Below are 17,052 nucleotides of genomic sequence, written 5' to 3'. Positions count from 1 at the left end.
TAACAAATGCTTATGCAGTTTCAGTGATGAAAAATATGCTGTATATCCCTTAGCAAAAAGTAGACCACTTGAAGTTTATTTTATTAGGTATACTTGAGTACAAGTATAGCAAGTATAGCAAGTATTATATAGACAATGTCCGTGTAGTGTAGGTAGTATACTAACTGAATACTTCTTACTAAATTAGAACATTTTAAGTTTAAATAGTATATAAAAGGTAAATATCAACTATACTGCTACACTTTTAATAGAGACTAAATATACCATTTTAGTAGACTACTTTTTATTCAAGAATATTATATGTTAACCACAGTATACAGTCAATGATGTTAACACTATTTTACAACGTATGTGAGTTACATATATAACACTGCTTCAAAAAGTAATTTAATACAAAATACATATAATATAATATGATATTATATAATATAGGTGATCAAAATAAAAATGTTTTTTTTCCCTTTAACATTTGTATTGCTCTCTTAACCACAGACGTGTGGCACTGTTGTCCATGTAAACTGCATTTCCCAGAGTGCATCAGTACTTTTTACGTCGACCCCTCTCGCCTCGCAGCTCAGCAGCCGCAGCTGGTGCAGCCGGAGAGGCTACTTTGTTAAAGCAAGCTACCGGAGAGGAGAACGGTAGAGCAGATTTTCTCGGAAAAAGTGTGAACAGTTTAGGAAGCAAGGCGAGCGGAGGCCTTCCCGCCTCATTCCTGTGTGGGGGGCCGTTCGATGACCGCGGCAGCAGATTTGTAGTTTGTGAGTTTTTTGCGCCGAAAGCGTGTATCTTAAAGTTGTGCCGACAAGGAGTTTTATCATCCAGGATGTCGGACTGAGACAAAGGGGTCTGGGAGGGGGGTGGGCATTCCCGTCGGAGCGGTGAGTGGTGGCACATGTAAAAATCACGGAGATGAAAAGTTCAACGCGATGCCTTTTAACGAAAATAAGAAGTTTGTGTCGTAATTTGTAAAAAAAAAAAAAAAAATCCCACGAAGCGAATTTCATTCTGAGAACAGAAAGCAGTTATCACATGTCTATTTACGGCATGACCCACATCATTTTATTCCCAAACATTGTCGCGTTAACCTCAATGTGCGTTTTACCTCATAAAGTAGTCCCTAAAGCGGCATTTCTGAAGACGTTAATCAAAGGAATTTGCCGTAAAGCGCGTGGGTGAGAGGACATTTAACTGAGCCATTTAAATACCCAGGCAGAGAAAATGGCCTTTGCCGGCGAAAGTAGGGCTTCAAACTAGCTAAAACTTTGTTAAACGACTCTACTTTTTTTTAAAAAGCACCGTTTGTGTCGAAATGATGGGTTATTTGATTTCAACAACAACGCAATCCTCCGTCATATCTTGTAGTTGAGCTGGTGTTGTGAGTGAACAGCTGGAAATGTGTGTCTCAGAATGAAAGTGTCTGAAGTTTGTGTGGTTTTTCTGGGAACCTGTCCCTGCAGGTCAAACTTGGTTCTGGAGGCCTCCTCTGAATGGGAAAGATGGAGAGGGAGCTGCAGTGGTGGAAAGGACAGCTGGCTTCTGACATCCATCAGTCCCTGCGCATCAAGGTCAGTACCCCCAGAGACGGGAAAGCTATGTTTTTGTGAACCCATGCAGATTTCTTTCTGTGTTACAAAAACCAACAATAAATAAAAATGTCTCTATAGCTTTACCTTCAGTTTCATATCAACAAAATCTCAAAAAGGCATTGATTTTCTCTGTTGTAGTTTTGAAACAGACAAAATAAATAAATAAATATATACATTTTAATATTTCATAAACCAGACACAAAGCCTTGACGCTGCTGTATAAGTATTTCATTTCGCTCATTAATTAAGGATGTCTTAATTACCCCCAAACCCTGCTCATGTTTCTTCCCATGTGTCACATAAATGGAGACATCTGTCAATTGAACGACATTTTCCAGCCGCGTCACCCCCACGGCGACTCGTTCTGGGTTTATTGAAACTGGATCAGGTTGTAGGGATCAGGTACGCAGAAGCGCCAGGACTGAAGCGGATCATAAATCAGTCGTCTGAGGTTGAGCCGTGTGCTCGGGCTCCGTCATCGGTTAGCTCACCTAGAACAGTGTCTGACTCATTACACGCTCATGATTACGGTAAACTGAAAATCAGCGAAGGGCAGGAAACATTGGCACACCCACGGTTTTTCATATGCTATTAAAAAAAAAGACTATAACTGACAGATCAGTGATAGTCAGTTAGACTCTTAGCTGTTTTTTTTAGCTTCCAGTCCAATGAAGTGACCTCATTGTAAATGACATGGAAATGCCACTGACTCACACAAGTGTTTGGAGTGAAACTTTACTTTTTTTAAAGGGGTTTTCCAGATTCAGAATAGTTTTTATTTGAAAAAGTGTGGTATGTTTTATATATCCTCTTCATATCTCGCTGTGAATGGATCGTATTGCTGTGGGAATTGTTACATTTATTCTGATTGTTACAATTTTTTTCTGGGGAAAAACAAGGAAAATAGCCCATGCAAGCTCAACAATCAACCTGACTGGAATAAAAACCGTTCAGTGAGACATGAAAACTGATAAGAAACCTGGATTATCATAACAAAGTATTTATTTTAATACGTTGTCTCTAAGCGGATTAACTAAATATCCTCGATAATTGGAATCACCTTGCTTAATTTCTTTTAGATCCTGGGTGAAATAAGTGCATTTTCTTTTTTCTTTTTTTATCATGTCGCATATGCAGTTTAAGTTTAACAGTTGGGGGGAAATAGAGCGTCTTAATTCTTAAGTGACCTTTTCACAAGTGGAATATTTTTGTCAAAAACGAGAAAAAAAAGGATTTAACAAGTGGTAGCGGTCCCCCCCCCCCCCCAAGTAACCACATTAAATCCACCATGAAACAGAATAGTAAAATCAGTTTCTAGGCTTCTCAGCCTTCAGATCTCCTGCATGACCCCCCCCCCCCCCTGCCTTAATGACGTTTGCTGCACTGATAATGTCCTGATGTGGGAGACGGCAGCGGCGTGTAGCATGTGGCAAATCAGACATGCAAATCAGCAAGCAGCTGTGGAATCCTTAATTACGGCACGGATCCCCCACAAAGGCACCTCTCCACCCTACGCCGAACCCCCAGAGCCCCTCCAGACTCAGACGGCCCCCCCTTCCTGCTGCTAGCCTTGCACCCCAAGAAAAAGACAGATGGACCAGAGGCAGAAGCTGTGGGAGGAGAGGAGTGTTTAGGGAGTATAGGTTGATATCGGGGGTTGCTCTAGATTGTCAAGACTGTTCAAGTTGCACTCAAGATGCATCCTCGACAATTTGAATAACCTTGACACTGTTAGTTTATCACTCTGAACAAACTGTTATGACTTCACCGTGTATTTTTAACCCTTACCTTATAATTCATTTTACGACAGATTATTGGGTCGGTTCATTAAATCCTTAGTTTTTCTTCTAAGAAAAACTTAAAGCACACATTTGACTTGATTGTCTTTACTAAGAATAGGTTTGTCAGCTTGTCTTAAGTCAGTAGTGGATTGCAGCACAGCAATGGTTGGCACTGAAGAAGGTCCTGGTTAGTTGGCTGTACAACTGCTGCCACGTCTGTCCCAAAACGTCAACCATGGAGATTCTGAATTAATGATAGATTTGAGTGCTCCCATGCAAAGTTGCTGCTCCGAGGCACTGTAACTTATCTCGGGTTACCCAGCTTGGTGTGATGGGATATGAAAAGCCATTGCAAAGTAAATGACCTTAAAAACCCCCCACAAAGTTTTGGTAGAATTGATCAAAGGTTGGGCTTTTCAGCAGCACAGGCCTGTTGGGCTGAGCTTTTGATGTTTAATATGTTCACAAAGGACATTCATTTAGCCCCCCTTCTGTTATTGTAAAGCAAATCTCTTGTTTTTGTTGAAACTTTTGACAGAACAACATATTTTTCAAAAACATTTGAAGTTAAGCTGCTTGAATGCAGAAAAACAAGTCTGCAGCAGCAGATTGAAAGCTGGAACCTTTTTTGCTCCTTCCTTATGCCTCTCTGCTGATTCGTGAAGACACCCATGCCCAGGAAAAAAGACACTCGTGTGGGGGCCATGAGTGTCTTTTTTTCCTCTCTGAAACAACTGCAGCTAATTGAACAAGAATGGAAGATGTGTTGGGGGTGAAACTTAATCCAGGCTTCTGCTAAACTCCACGGGAAGAAGATGCCCCCCACCCTAAACCGCATGCCCAAAACCCAACCTCATTGTTTGCTGATCTCTGCAATGACCCACATTAGCTCCAGTTCTCTGCAGAGCTGGCGATCATATAAATGTGACTGCACGGTCCTGGAACCGTTTAAAGACCCACTCCAATGAAGATGGTGTTTTTAACACCTTCTTTTAGCATTTTTCTGATGATGGGGGACATTCATAAAGGAAAATAAGAATTAATAATTGAATTTCTAAGTATTTCTTTATTCACATAGTTGTTTATCCGAAGCAGATGGAAAAAATGCAGTTGATAAAAGCTTGTAGTTGACAGGCCACAAGCTCCCTGCTGCACTCCATGCTGATGCATCCACTTGCAGACAAATAGATCCATGCACGTCTTTGCTTTCTTTGTCCGAGCTGGTATTTGGCTCAAAACTGTACGGCTGGATAGCTTCAATATTACTCGCCACATTGGTTATGTTGGATTGGGAGGGGCTGTAAGCTAGCAGAAGCTTTCTGCCCTTCCCAACCCCAACCTAACAGAAGGGTGTAAACAGAATGCTGTCTGAAACGGGGAGGGGAAGAGGGGCGGGGTTGCTCTGTGCCAGCAGACTCCAAGGCAATCCTAAAGAAGTACAGCCACTCTGCAGAAACTATGGCCAAGAAAAGGGCACCATTAAAAAAAAGAATAATACTTTTTTTTGGGTTAAAAATGGCATAATCATAATTAAAAGACCACTGGGGACACTTTAAAAATACATTACTAGATGATCGGAGTGGGACTTTAAGAAAAACCATGGAGTCAATATTTAATTTTTTTGGTCTCAATTTTTAAGTCGGGAAAAGACATGCATCATCATTATTATCATCATACGAATTCTCTGCAACCCCAACGCCATTTCATCACACCTTCTCAGAGAACCAGCTCCTGTTATTTATACTCTGCTGTCCTCTCCTCGTTTAGGAGCTGAAGCTGCCGGTCTACCGAGCCCACTCCCCGCAGATCGGCATGCGGCGATACTTTGCAGACCTGCTGGCCATCCTGAGCAATCGCTACCAGCTCTGTCCGACGGCACGCCATTTGGCCGTCTACCTGCTGGACTTGTTCATGGACCACTATGATGTGGCTGTCAAACAGCTCTATGTCATTGCGCTCTCCTGCTTGTTGCTTGCTAGTAAGTACATACATGTTTTTTTTTTTCCTCTTTATAAACTAGTTAGCTTTCTCTTTTTTTCTCAGAAGGGTTATATAACATGTAGACTCCATCTTTTCTCTTTCTGTGTCATAACAGTTAAAGAGATTCTTATGGTTGTCATTTTGAAATGCGTTCATTTAGCTAAAGGTTTAAAAACTCCAGCGCTAAAGTGAAACTGTACTGACCTGAAAGCGGCTGTGGTTAGCACAGCCTGGTACAGTGTAGAGCACTTCCTGCAACAAAGCTAATTCGAGTGAGTCTCGGGAGACTTTGTCACCCCTTCTTAGTATTTTGCATGTTTTTAAGCTGTACATGTAATCTATCGCCTGCTGAGTGTTTGTGCTGCAACTGTTGAGTATTTCTCTCATGTCTGCAGATCTTTATCTGTGTGTATGATCGCGGCTGTAATTTGATCTCTTGTCGGCAGTTGGTTGGCTATTGAGCAAGGGGCAATTGCTTGACTTCCAGATTGAATCATGTTTAAAAACAAAATAACTGAATAGAGTTCAGTTCACAAATTAACAACTAGGTGCCAAATTAAGCAAACAAATCAGTTTGCGTCCCCCGATTTTAGGAGAGCTTTACATCAGAAATAAATTTCCTTTACATTCTGGTTCCAGAAACCTCTTTCATCTCCGCACAGAGTTCATTGCCTTCATTTTAATGCCAAATCAACACATTGTTGTTTGACTGATGTGATTGTCAAATCTTACAGGGCAACCTTCAGCAGGTCTCAGGCCTGTTTGTCTATTAAATCCTAAAGGCTGTGGTTTGGTGACGACCACAACTATCTAGAACAAGCCTCCCCCCCCCCCCCCCCAAAAAAAAAAAAAAAAAAACATGTAAACATTTTTCCGTGGACTGACTCACACCCCATCTTCAGCCAAAGTTTTCCTGCAGACACTAGTGCCATAGTTTGATTGTCTGTCACTAATTTTAGCTGCGTCTTTGTGGTTGGTGTAAAGCAGGTGCATTAATCACCCAAAGCTCCCCTGCTGGTGCATGATGCGCCTTGAGTGCGGGCTGTTAACCTCTTTATATCTGTCTGGTGATTAACAGACTGTGGTGCATCAAGGATAATAATTAAAATAATGATGCCGTCAAAGTAGGAGTCTGAAACCGTTTTTTTTTCTTCACTCCAGGGAGCTGTGTGTGAGTGTGTGGATGCATGCGTGGTTGTTTGCAGGCTAGCTTCAATCCGTCAGGGTTTGGAGAAAAATTTCCGACTTCAAAGTGCTCTCATTTAAAAGCAATCTCATGAGAGTCTAAGGCTAGATTCATGTTGGTTCATTTAGTGAAGTGCATAAAGTATTATCTCTCCAACTCAGACAGAATATAATACATTTGAAATCACTGATAGATTTTTACTATTGAATTCATTGATTGTGGTTTCCCGTTGAGAGGAGCTCTGTGTGCTCTGCTGTCCTGCGTCAGTCTCCTCCAGCTCTCTAGGGAGTCTCTGTCATGATTGATGAACCTCTGAGAGGGCCGTGTGATTCTGACTTAACTCGGGTTTTCATGTCTTGTGCTTTGGAATCTGGCCTAGTTATTGAACAACCTCCCTATTGGTCTCACTGCTTCCCTTTGAGGCACACAATAGTCTTTCTTTAAACTTTCCTAGCTTCCACACTCGGTTAACTAATCAGTACCTCATTTGTGGCTCACACACATTTTATTTAAAGACCCACTCCGATTAAAACTGTGTTTTTGCTGTTTTTAACCGGTTCTTGTGGCATTTTTCTCATTATGGTGGACACGTATTAAAAAATGTAGCTCAATTTGCATTTTTGAGTATTTCTTTATTCAAATTGTTGGGATCAGGAGATGACTAAAAATGCCTCAGAAAAGGCTCCCTGTCCTGCTCCATTCTGATCGTCCTCTTGTAGATGACTATATCCACGGACGTCTTTGTTTTCCTCATCTAAACTGGGATCTGGCTCATAACTCGATGGCTGCATAACTCCTGTATTGCTTGCCATTTTTGTTGCACCGGCTATGTTAGGTTTGGGTGTAAATGACAGTGAGGGTAGGCTCACTCCACACCAACGGTCCCGCCCTCAACTCTGAGGTGAATTTTTAATGAACTGCTGCCGCTCTGCTGAAACTATGTCCTAGAAAACGAAGGTCTCCTATTTTTGCTAAAAATGGCATAATCATAATTCAAAGACCACTGGGAACGCTTTCAAAGTAGATCAAAAGATGACCACGGGGAGTGTAACTCTTTTAGGTGTGTTGGTTGTGGGAACTTTCATGTCTACATTTTTGCTTATGGATAAGCTTCTTCTCCTTTAAAGGAATACGTTTCACTTCTTTTTTTCTTCTCAGAATGAGTCGAGTGTTATCAACTGGTACTTATTTAAAGATTGTGCTTTGCTCCAGAGAACTCATTTAATTAAAGGAGCTGGTCTCTTAGGATGCTCATTTGAGGAAGTCACTCCACAGCTATAAAGTTTCTTTTGTGCTGCGTTCTGTGAAGTCCTGCAGGAATGTAATCCGTCTTCCTGGAAGCTTTGAGGAAAACATAAAGCCCCTCAAAGTTGCAGCTATGAGCATAAATGACACAATGAATTGCTGTCAGCCAACACAAAATGTTCCTGATGGATTCAGATAACCGTGATTTATACTTTGTCAAGCTTGTTTGTTGTTTTTTTGGAATATACCAGGTGACTCTTCAGAGGGAGATCACTAGAATTGAATTAATCGGGTTGAGTGAAGGATTTGGAGGAAAGAAAATGAAAGAAAAGAAAAGAAAAAAGAGCATCCTGCTGAAACAACTGCACAGGAAGCTCTGTTAAACTGACCACAAAGTGCACAGACATCGGCCTCCGAGCCCCGGGGGTGGGGAGGCGCAGTGTGCTGAGGGGCACCTGCCATATGCTCCCCGAGTCAGTCCTCAAACAAAAGCCAGTCAATGCGAGCAGGCCAGCAAGAAGACCCTTCCCAGAGAGGGGGGAGGGGAGCCCACTTGAAGGGGTGGAGGTTGTTATGCGAGCGTTTGTGTGCGCGGCCGACGTTGCTAAAAGAGGGACACAGTTGCCATGACAACCACGTGATAAACCCACAGATTTGTTTCTCCTGGCCACCTCATTAAGATCCACCTTGGAAGTCTTAACCCGCTGGAAAATTCCCAGTTGAGGGGAACGGCCGGGGTGCTGCAGCGCCGTGTTAACGGCCGGGTTCTGGGGGGGGGGGGGGGGGGGGGGGGGGGGGGGGGGGGGGGGGGGGGGGCTGTCCTTTTACCCTCTGCTGCCGGCTCCGTTTCCTCCTTGTTCTTTAACTCTGACGGGGTCATGCAGAGCGAGCCGGGGCAACCAATAAAAGCAGCCCAGCATACCTGGGGGTCCGGGGCAATGAATGGAGTGATACTTGAAAGGCAGGTTGGCTGCTGATGTTAAACAGGGACGTGTCGGGACTGAACCGCCCAGTAGGGCGCCCTGAAATGTGGATTATTAGGGAAATGCTCTTCCCATTCTGAGACCCCACTATTACCATATGTGGCTCCCCACAGTTTAAGTAAGTTTACAGCTTTTTATAGATCATCCAAATAGTTTCTGAATATGACCGCTTCATTCAGATTGACATGAACACACCAAGAAAGCTTCAACTGTGGAAGGATTTTGTTCTTTAATTCCTCAACATATGTTTGCCCACAGTCTGCCTTGTTACCACCCATAGGGTAAGGCACAATACAACCCCCCAACACACACACACACACACACACACACACACCACGCTGACACACTTCCATGCATAAGTTTGGGGTCTCTAGAATTCTCCTTGGTCACTAGAGCATTCAGCAATGTGGGTCAGAGATCACTCCAGGCCTACATAATCAGAGCTGTCTGGACCAGGAGCAGCAACAGATGAGATCTTGTATCAAATAGGAGATTTAGAACTCGGAAGCAAGACAGAAAATAGAAGAAAAATTTGTATATATATATATTTTTAAAACCCTAATTAATTTCCTTAAAAAGAATACCTTTAATTAAAGGCCCACTCTGATGACTTGTATGAAGAAAAAAAAGCTAAAAATTGCATTTCTTCATTAAAATCTTTGTGAATCAGGAGCAGACAAAAAAATGGGGTTGGAGAAAGCTTGTAGGTGTGACGTAGGAGCTACAAACGGACGGCGGGCCACAATTTCCCTGCTCCACTCTATTCTGATGCATCCACTTGTAGAGGAATAGATCCATGTATGTCTTTGTTTTCCTTGTCTGAGCTGATATCTGGCTCAGAACTGTTCGGCTGGATAGCTCCGATATCGTTAGCCATTTTTATTGCACTGCTAATGTTAAGGTTGGGGGTGTGAAAGGCTGTAAACTAGCAGAAGGCAACCCAACTTTGAGAAAAGATTTCTGCGGTTTCCTATCCACCAAATCATTAAACCCACAAACTAATGACCTTAAATCTCACTCAACCTTCTAAACCTTTGTCTCCATCTCTTCTAATCATCTATTGGGTTTTTAGAAAGGACTGGTAGTCTTGTAGTTGTGTATTGACATGTCATGAGAAATAAATAGGAAGTTCACATTTTCCCCCTTCAGCTGTTTCTGCTTCCTGCTCTTTGCTGTGAGATAGGATCAGTTTGCCATACCTGGAATGCAGGCAGCTAACTCACAGCAGAAGAATGCACACCATCTCTGTCAGCCTGCATTCAGACTTGAATGAAACGAAACTGCAAATGTTGCAGCAGTTTGGACCTGTTGCATGTATGAAAGGATGGAATTAAAGAAACATCCAGACTGGTGGATTATCTGACACTCCAAATGGTTTTTGTTTGTACTCTATGGATTCTTGATTTAGGTGAAGGTTCTTAGATTTACTGCTAAGAAAAGAGAAACTGTGGTCAGTGTTCATGTTTATCTTTGAAAAATGTGAGATTGGTTACATGTTCTGACGTACCTAAGAGCCTAGCGAGTTCTTTGTAGTAGATCATCTGTTTTTGAATGTTTTGTAGAAAAACAAACAAATTGCTGTCAAAGGAAGTGTTCATTACATGGAGAAAGAGTCACTTTGAAATGCATAGATTTCAGACTGATGCAGAAAAATGAGGTTAACACCTCTACATTGCATCTTCAGTGAAACAGCTCCTGTTTAGTGTCAGACTATTATCTTGTGCGGAAATCCATCTTTTGTTAGTCCATGAGGTCACTCTTTCATATCTATTTTTTTCAATTCTGTGATCTGTTTGCTGCTGGACAGGTAAAGTTAAAAAAAAAAATTCTGTAGTGTCCGACTTTTATTTCAAGCAGGACTGTATCTTTTCTGAGTTCCTAAAGTCACTTTGGGTTGTTTTTTTTTTAATAGACTTTAGTATCTATTTTTTCCAAGTCTGTGATCAGCCGCAGTGGTTAAACTGCAGGGATAATCACAGAGCTCCAAAACGCAGGCAGGCTGATAATGTCTTTCAAGATCAAAGAGGTCGGGTTTGTGCAGAGATTGGGGGCATTGATGGCCTTTTATGACCGTGTGGACATAACAGTCTGACAGCAGGCTGCAGATCTAAAGCACAGAATGGGACACGTGTGGACTGGGGAACGGAGTGAGCAATTGTGGTGGTAAACAGCGCTGTTTGTCATTGTGCTTCCTGCTCTGTTGAAGAGAAGCCATTACTGCCTCTCTGCTAATTACTCCCTAACCTCCTGGAAAGTGGGGCTTCAGACCCCCCCACCCATCCTCGTCCCCTCTTCTTCCTTGCTTAATAATAGGCCGCAGCATCGGCGATAGAATTTGCACTCTCCAGGAGGATGCTGCTGCTTCTAGATAAATAAAGGGATATATGAGATCAATCAAAGACAAAAGCAACAGCTGTTGTAAGTTGGAGCGTTCACGTCCAAGTGTAATAGCAATGTCGAAGCAGCCCCCCCCTCATTAAAAGTGGCTCAGTTGCCATGGTTTTAGATTAGAGGATGGACTCTGCAGAGTTTTGTTTTTTATTTTGTGCCCAGCTGGATTCATAATTTTTTTTTAATCCCAGCAAGGGGATGAAATGCAAAAATAATTTGCCTGTAGTCAGGGTGCAGCACTTAAGCAGGTTGGCCGTGTTTATTTAAGAGGACAAAGCCCCCATTTTACTCATGCAAATGATTTGAGCTTCTGCCCATTTGGACAAATTTGACTAAAAGTCCTGGTACAATAGAAAGACTTGAATAGCTTCATCATATGTGATGTGAGCAATCAGGCTTTTTTAATCACATCTTTTTTGTTGTTTTCTATGAAGTCTGTAAATATGATAAATCTATGAGAGGAATAGGATTTTATCTTTATAGAGCTGAGATTTTTCTGTGACGGTCAATTAGTGTTGTGATGTCTTCATGGGTATGAGCTTTAAAAACCCCCTGCTGTTGCAGCTTTTATGTTTACAGGCCAGCAGGTTTCAGTCTGTTCCAACTGGCTCCTAAAAAGCAGGTCCAGTTTAAGGCAAATGATTTCCAGGGAAATCTGTATCAGAGTAATCTGATACCCTCCTCTCCCTCTCCCCTCCTGATTGAGTGGAGGGACCCCTGGATTAGAGGCAGAAAAATGCCCCTCTTCATTGGCCACATGGACCCAGGCCTCAGGGCTGTTGCTATGGAAAAGAATATGTCTTTGGATGGGATGGGGGCTCGCCATAATGAGCCTGCTCTGTTTGGGAGGACCTGGGGTGAAGACTGAAATGTTTGACAGCTCTTTTCCTTTTTTTTTTAGTCCTCTGTAAAACCCCTTCTGCTGGGCTTTTTACCATTATGGTTCCAGATGTTCAGAACTGAATTCTTAAACCCAGCTCATCTCTTTGGCCTGTCCACATGACTAAAATAAGTTAATCCTTAACTTATTTTACACTTTCCTTTTTTAGGTAAATTTGAGGAGAAGGAGGACCGAGTTCCCAAACTGGAGCAGCTGAACTCCCTCGGCTTCATGTGCAGCTTGAACCTTGTTCTTAACAAGAAGGATCTCATCAAAATGGAGCTTCTGCTCCTGGAGACGTTCGGCTGGAATTTGTGCATGCCAACCCCAGCTCACTTTATTGACTACTACCTAAATGCTGCAGTGCAGGAAAGCGACCTGTACAATGGGTGGCCTCTGTCCTCGCTCTCAAAGACCAAGGCTTTCATGGACAAATACACTCACTACTTTCTGGAGGTCTCCCTGCAGGGTGAGTTTACAGAGGCTTACTTTTATTTTGCACTCTGCTGTCTGGGCCAAAAGGATGTTTCTTTGGCTCAAAGCATTAATTAAGCTTTCTTCCTACATTTAGATCACGCGTTCCTGAGTTTCCGACCATCTCAGGTTGCTGCTGCGTGCGTGGCAGCTTCTCGCATTTGCCTCCAGATTTCCCCGAGTTGGACAACTGCTCTGCATCTCCTGACAGGCTACACGTGGGACCACCTCACCCAGTGCATTGAACTGATGCTGCTGTAAGAAACGCCCTGAATTTGGACCTAAATTTTGTTTTCCGTGCAGTTGTTAGGATTTTACGTGTCATTTCTGCAATTGGTGGCTTTTTAAAGGCCAACTCCAATCATATTTTGATCTACTGTAGAATTATTCCCAGTGATCTTTTCATTATGATTATGCTGTTTTGATCCAATCATTTTCTATGACATAGTTTCTGCAGAGCGGCAGTAGTTCAATAGAAATTCACCTATAAGTTATGAGTGGGACTATTGGAGCGGAGTAAGCCTGTCCTTGCTTCCCGTCATCCTCCTGTTTGCACATTCCCCAACCTAAACCTATAGAATATCATTGAAATGTGTACTTTCCATAATACCAACAAAAATGGCGAGCAGTATCTGAGCTATCCTGCCGCACAGTTTTGATCCAGATTCCAGCTCAGATGAGAAAAACAAAGTATAAAATATATATTTGTCTGCATGTGGCTGCATCAGAATACAGCAAAGCAGACAGCTTGTGGCCAAGCTTTTTCCAACAGCATTTTTTTCATCCACTCTTGATTCACAATGATTTCAACAAAGAAACACTCCGAAATGGAATTTTAGGCTTAGTTTTCTTTATATATTTATATATCTTCGATCAGGAGAAATGTTAAAAACACGATTTTCAGTGGAGTGGACTTGAACACACTGATCTGACTAAAACTAGCGTAGTCTGTAATCTGTATACTCCTACAAATGTAATGAAGACTGTGATCATTTTTACACTTATTTTAATTGTGTGCTATTCAAACAGGTTTGTCTGAATTATTGTTGTTTTTGCATTTACATGTTTTTTTCCTACAGAACTGCGGTGTTGTTTTCTTCTGCTCTGGTTTGAGTGACTTACTTGATCTCTTTTTGCTTTTTCATGGCAGAGCTCACGACAATGATGTAAAGGAGGCCAATAAAACCAAATCCACCCCTCCTCATCGACTCTCCTCTCTGCAGTCGCAGCCACAGACCTCTCACCTTTCTCCAGTTTCATCTATCCAGAGACCGGCCTCCTCCTCCTCCTCTTCCTCCTCTGCCTCATCGACACCACAGTTGCTCTTTCAGCCAGATGGCTTCCCTCACCTTTTGCAGCACTCCCCGTCTCTGTCCCAGCTGCAGGCGCTCGCTGACTCCCAGGCTTTGGGCTCTGTCGTGAGCATGTCTCAGGACTTCCTTCAGAACCACACTATGAGTTTACTAACTGGAGCTCCTCCTGTCACTCCTAGCGGCGTGTTCCCTTCTTACTCAAGTATAACTTCGGGTCTGCAACCAGGGGTTCGCTCGCTGCCTCTTCAGCCCCCCATCTCTGTTCAGATGACGCTCGCCGCAGAACCGAGACACTGCCTGAGTATGGCCTATAGTGGCGGATACCTCGGGGCACACCACACGTTTGCCGCCGGCTGCTTTGACAGGTGACGCCAGGAGACGGAGAGGGAACTCAACCCCCTGCAGGAGTCCACTGTAATGCTTCCATCCCAGCTCCAAACCCAGAAACACCCGCTTACAGACCTCCTGTCTCTCTCCGTCGGCCCCGCAGCACCTCCCACCCGCCCTGCTGCCCCCACCCTCCCACAGAGACGCTCCAGACGCAAGCAGAGGTCCAAAGGAAAAGCAGTAGAAGTCATCACGTTGACGTGACCAACTCCCCGCCTCATGTGAAATACTGAGGCTCCTCAGACGTGTTGCTGCCATCTTCTGAACTGGATTTATAAATGTGTTTTATTGAGACTGTCATCACTGTGAATGAGATGAAAGCAGCAGTGCGATCCAACAGCCTCCTCATTCAGTGCCTGTGCTCTCAGTTGTGTATGAAAGCTGAGCCAAATCTAGTGGTGCGCAAAACACAAAGTATCTGTGATAAGGATTACTTGCTGCTCAACCGGTTTTTCTTTTCAAAACTCCATATTTAAACATGCGTGTTAGTTTTTTTTAAAATCTCTTTTCCATTTTGTGAGGTGGAGAAAATACATTTTTATATTTTAGGATGAATCTCATTAGAAAACTGGATTTTTCTTTTTTTTCCCCCCCAGACTGCCTGTGTCTCTTGCAAACGAACAAACATTGCAAGAATGAGCTCAGTGGCTCCTCCACTCATTTGTCACAACAATAAAACCTCTGAGGAGACCCAAGAGTTTATTTTTGAGTGCAGGTCAAGTCTGCAGCTCCAACAGGTCTCCTGTATTATCTAATTGTTTTTTTTTTCTTTTCCATCTTGTCTTTTTTTTTTTCGCTCTCCATCTCCTACGTCGGGCCTTGTGGCGGAGCCTCACCCAAACAGGTGAAGCACGGCTCCAGGCCTCTCCATACTAAAGGTTTAGCTTTTCCAACACCACTCAAAGGAAACAAAGCGATGTGACTGGACCACGTGACGGAGACATGAAGCCTTGCTCGTGTGTTGTACATATGAATTGCTGCTGCCTTTCTCATGAACTGTTGGTTCAGTGTCTGTGTTAATGACTCGATGTTTACATGAACCACTTTCAGGGACTTTATCAAGAATTACTTGAATACAATGCCATTGAAACATGCCATAGCTTTTATTTATGACCTTTTTCTGTGTTTTTTGAATTACTTATGTTTCTCGTAGTGTAGTTTTTTTTATACTAATGTAGAAAATATTGTTGATTAAGTTTAGTTTTCCTTGTTTTGTCCATTGAAACTGTCTTTTGGAGGTTTTAAGACTGAAGCTAGCTTCCCTCTCCATCATTCTGTGATGTGCTTTAATCTGAAGCGCTAATGCTTCATCCTCCTCTTCATCACTGGACCATGTACACTTCAGTATAGAAATGCATGGAATTCCTTTACTAGATAGCGAAGTGAAAACCACGGGTTTGCTTGTAAACATATTCGGCTAATAATGGCCTCTAATTGCATCCTAGATATCTAAGGCCACAAGTGCAAGCCTTCCACTTCCGTTTGAAGTTTAAACACTTCCAGATTACCACTGCTGATCCCAAGGGTTTCCCACTGGTCACCATGGTGATCATTTAAACATATGGGCCCCACGTTTGGTGGAGTTTAAGGCCATTCTGTGGCCTTTGGTTATTGAGTGTTGGCTATTAACTCGATTATTGATCAAAGTACCAAAAACAGATGAAGTTTCCATTCTGATGCCTTCTCTTTAAACTTTTACTGCCGACATGTAATCCGTTTACCTTCAGGGAGGCCAAAAAGATGCATAACGTGCGGGTTTTCATCAGAAGTGTGAGCTTCATCTGAATACAAATAATTGTGCTGGGGTTGAAGTTTTAAGGCTTTTTTTCTGCTGAATTTACACACTGGACGTCACTTCGTGTTGGTGCCTTGCCCTCAGCTGTTCCATGTCACATATGTTCTTCGACATCTTGATCAAATAGAACGAGTTCCTTTTATTTGTGAGGACTTTCTGCGTCCCAGCAGAACAAGTACACAGCGTGTTTTTTCTTAACTTTTAATGTTTTGTAATTTTTTTTTTTTACATTCCAGTAACACTCACATTTTAGTATTTTTGTTCTTCTCAGCATGAAGGTGTCAAAGGTGCAATAACTGTTTTACCTGCTCACAGCTGTCACTGTCTTGTGTGTACCACTGGTTCATCCCTTTGTAACTTATTTTTGATACTTGTGTAACTTACTTTATCTCCTCTAGAGGGCAGTGGGCTCTGAAACATAAATATGTTGCACATTGCAGCCACATGGTTTGAGTGATAGATATTACTGACTGCTTTGGTTTTAGATAGAATCCCACTGTTCCTGTTTTCTAAAAGGTGCTGGTTTGACGTAAACCAAACTTGGCCGATGCTGATGATGATACGGCACCACAAACTTTATTTTATTTTTATATATTTTTTGTATTGACCTGTAGTCTTGGTCTATGTGACACAGTGATTAAAGACAAAGAAAAACAAAAGAAATATGAAGTGCCATGACAAAATAAACACAAGTGAGCTCAGTGTCTGTGTGTTTTCTCTTTCTTTTTTGGTGGAGTTATAGACAACATGCACACATTTCTGGAGTTGGAATTAATTTCTACTTTTGGCAACTTGCATTTACAGGTAAAACGTTTTCTCACAGTCCTGAAGGACTAAAGCACTCAACAGTCACATTTACACAGATCCCACAGGTACGGCAGCAGAACTCAGAAGCGAGGTGCCAGCCAGGATCTCTGAAATATAGACATCTCTGTAAAATAGAAATTCTTAGGTAATGTTTCCTTTTACAGTACTTACAGGGTATTTAAGTAGTATTTATAGTACTTTTGTTGTACCTACTGGGTACATGCTGTGTATTTGTGGTACT

The 17,052-nt window shown here is 42.4% G+C and overlaps 1 protein-coding gene across 2 annotated transcripts; it reads left to right on the top strand.

Moving 5' to 3' along the window:
- Nucleotides 1-454: 454 nt before the first annotated feature.
- Nucleotides 455-16,705, top strand: LOC101160175 (cyclin-J). 2 transcript variants are annotated; one of them, XM_011480273.3, is made up of 6 exons: nucleotides 455-881; nucleotides 1,461-1,568; nucleotides 5,138-5,348; nucleotides 12,205-12,504; nucleotides 12,607-12,766; nucleotides 13,660-16,705. In XM_011480273.3, exons 2-6 carry the CDS (start codon nucleotides 1,491-1,493, stop codon nucleotides 14,189-14,191), a joined length of 1,281 nt encoding a protein of 426 aa, XP_011478575.1. In that variant the 5' UTR covers nucleotides 455-881; nucleotides 1,461-1,490; the 3' UTR covers nucleotides 14,192-16,705. The 2 variants fall into 2 exon arrangements, with proteins under 2 accessions (XP_011478575.1, XP_004073536.1); XM_004073488.4 differs by having other exon boundaries at nucleotides 456-761.
- Nucleotides 16,706-17,052: the final 347 nt, after the last annotated feature.

Source organism: Oryzias latipes, chromosome 10, assembly GCF_002234675.1.
Source record: "Oryzias latipes chromosome 10, ASM223467v1".
Taxonomy (NCBI): Eukaryota; Metazoa; Chordata; class Actinopteri; order Beloniformes; family Adrianichthyidae; genus Oryzias; species Oryzias latipes.
This window is presented reverse-complemented; position numbering and strand designations above follow the sequence as displayed.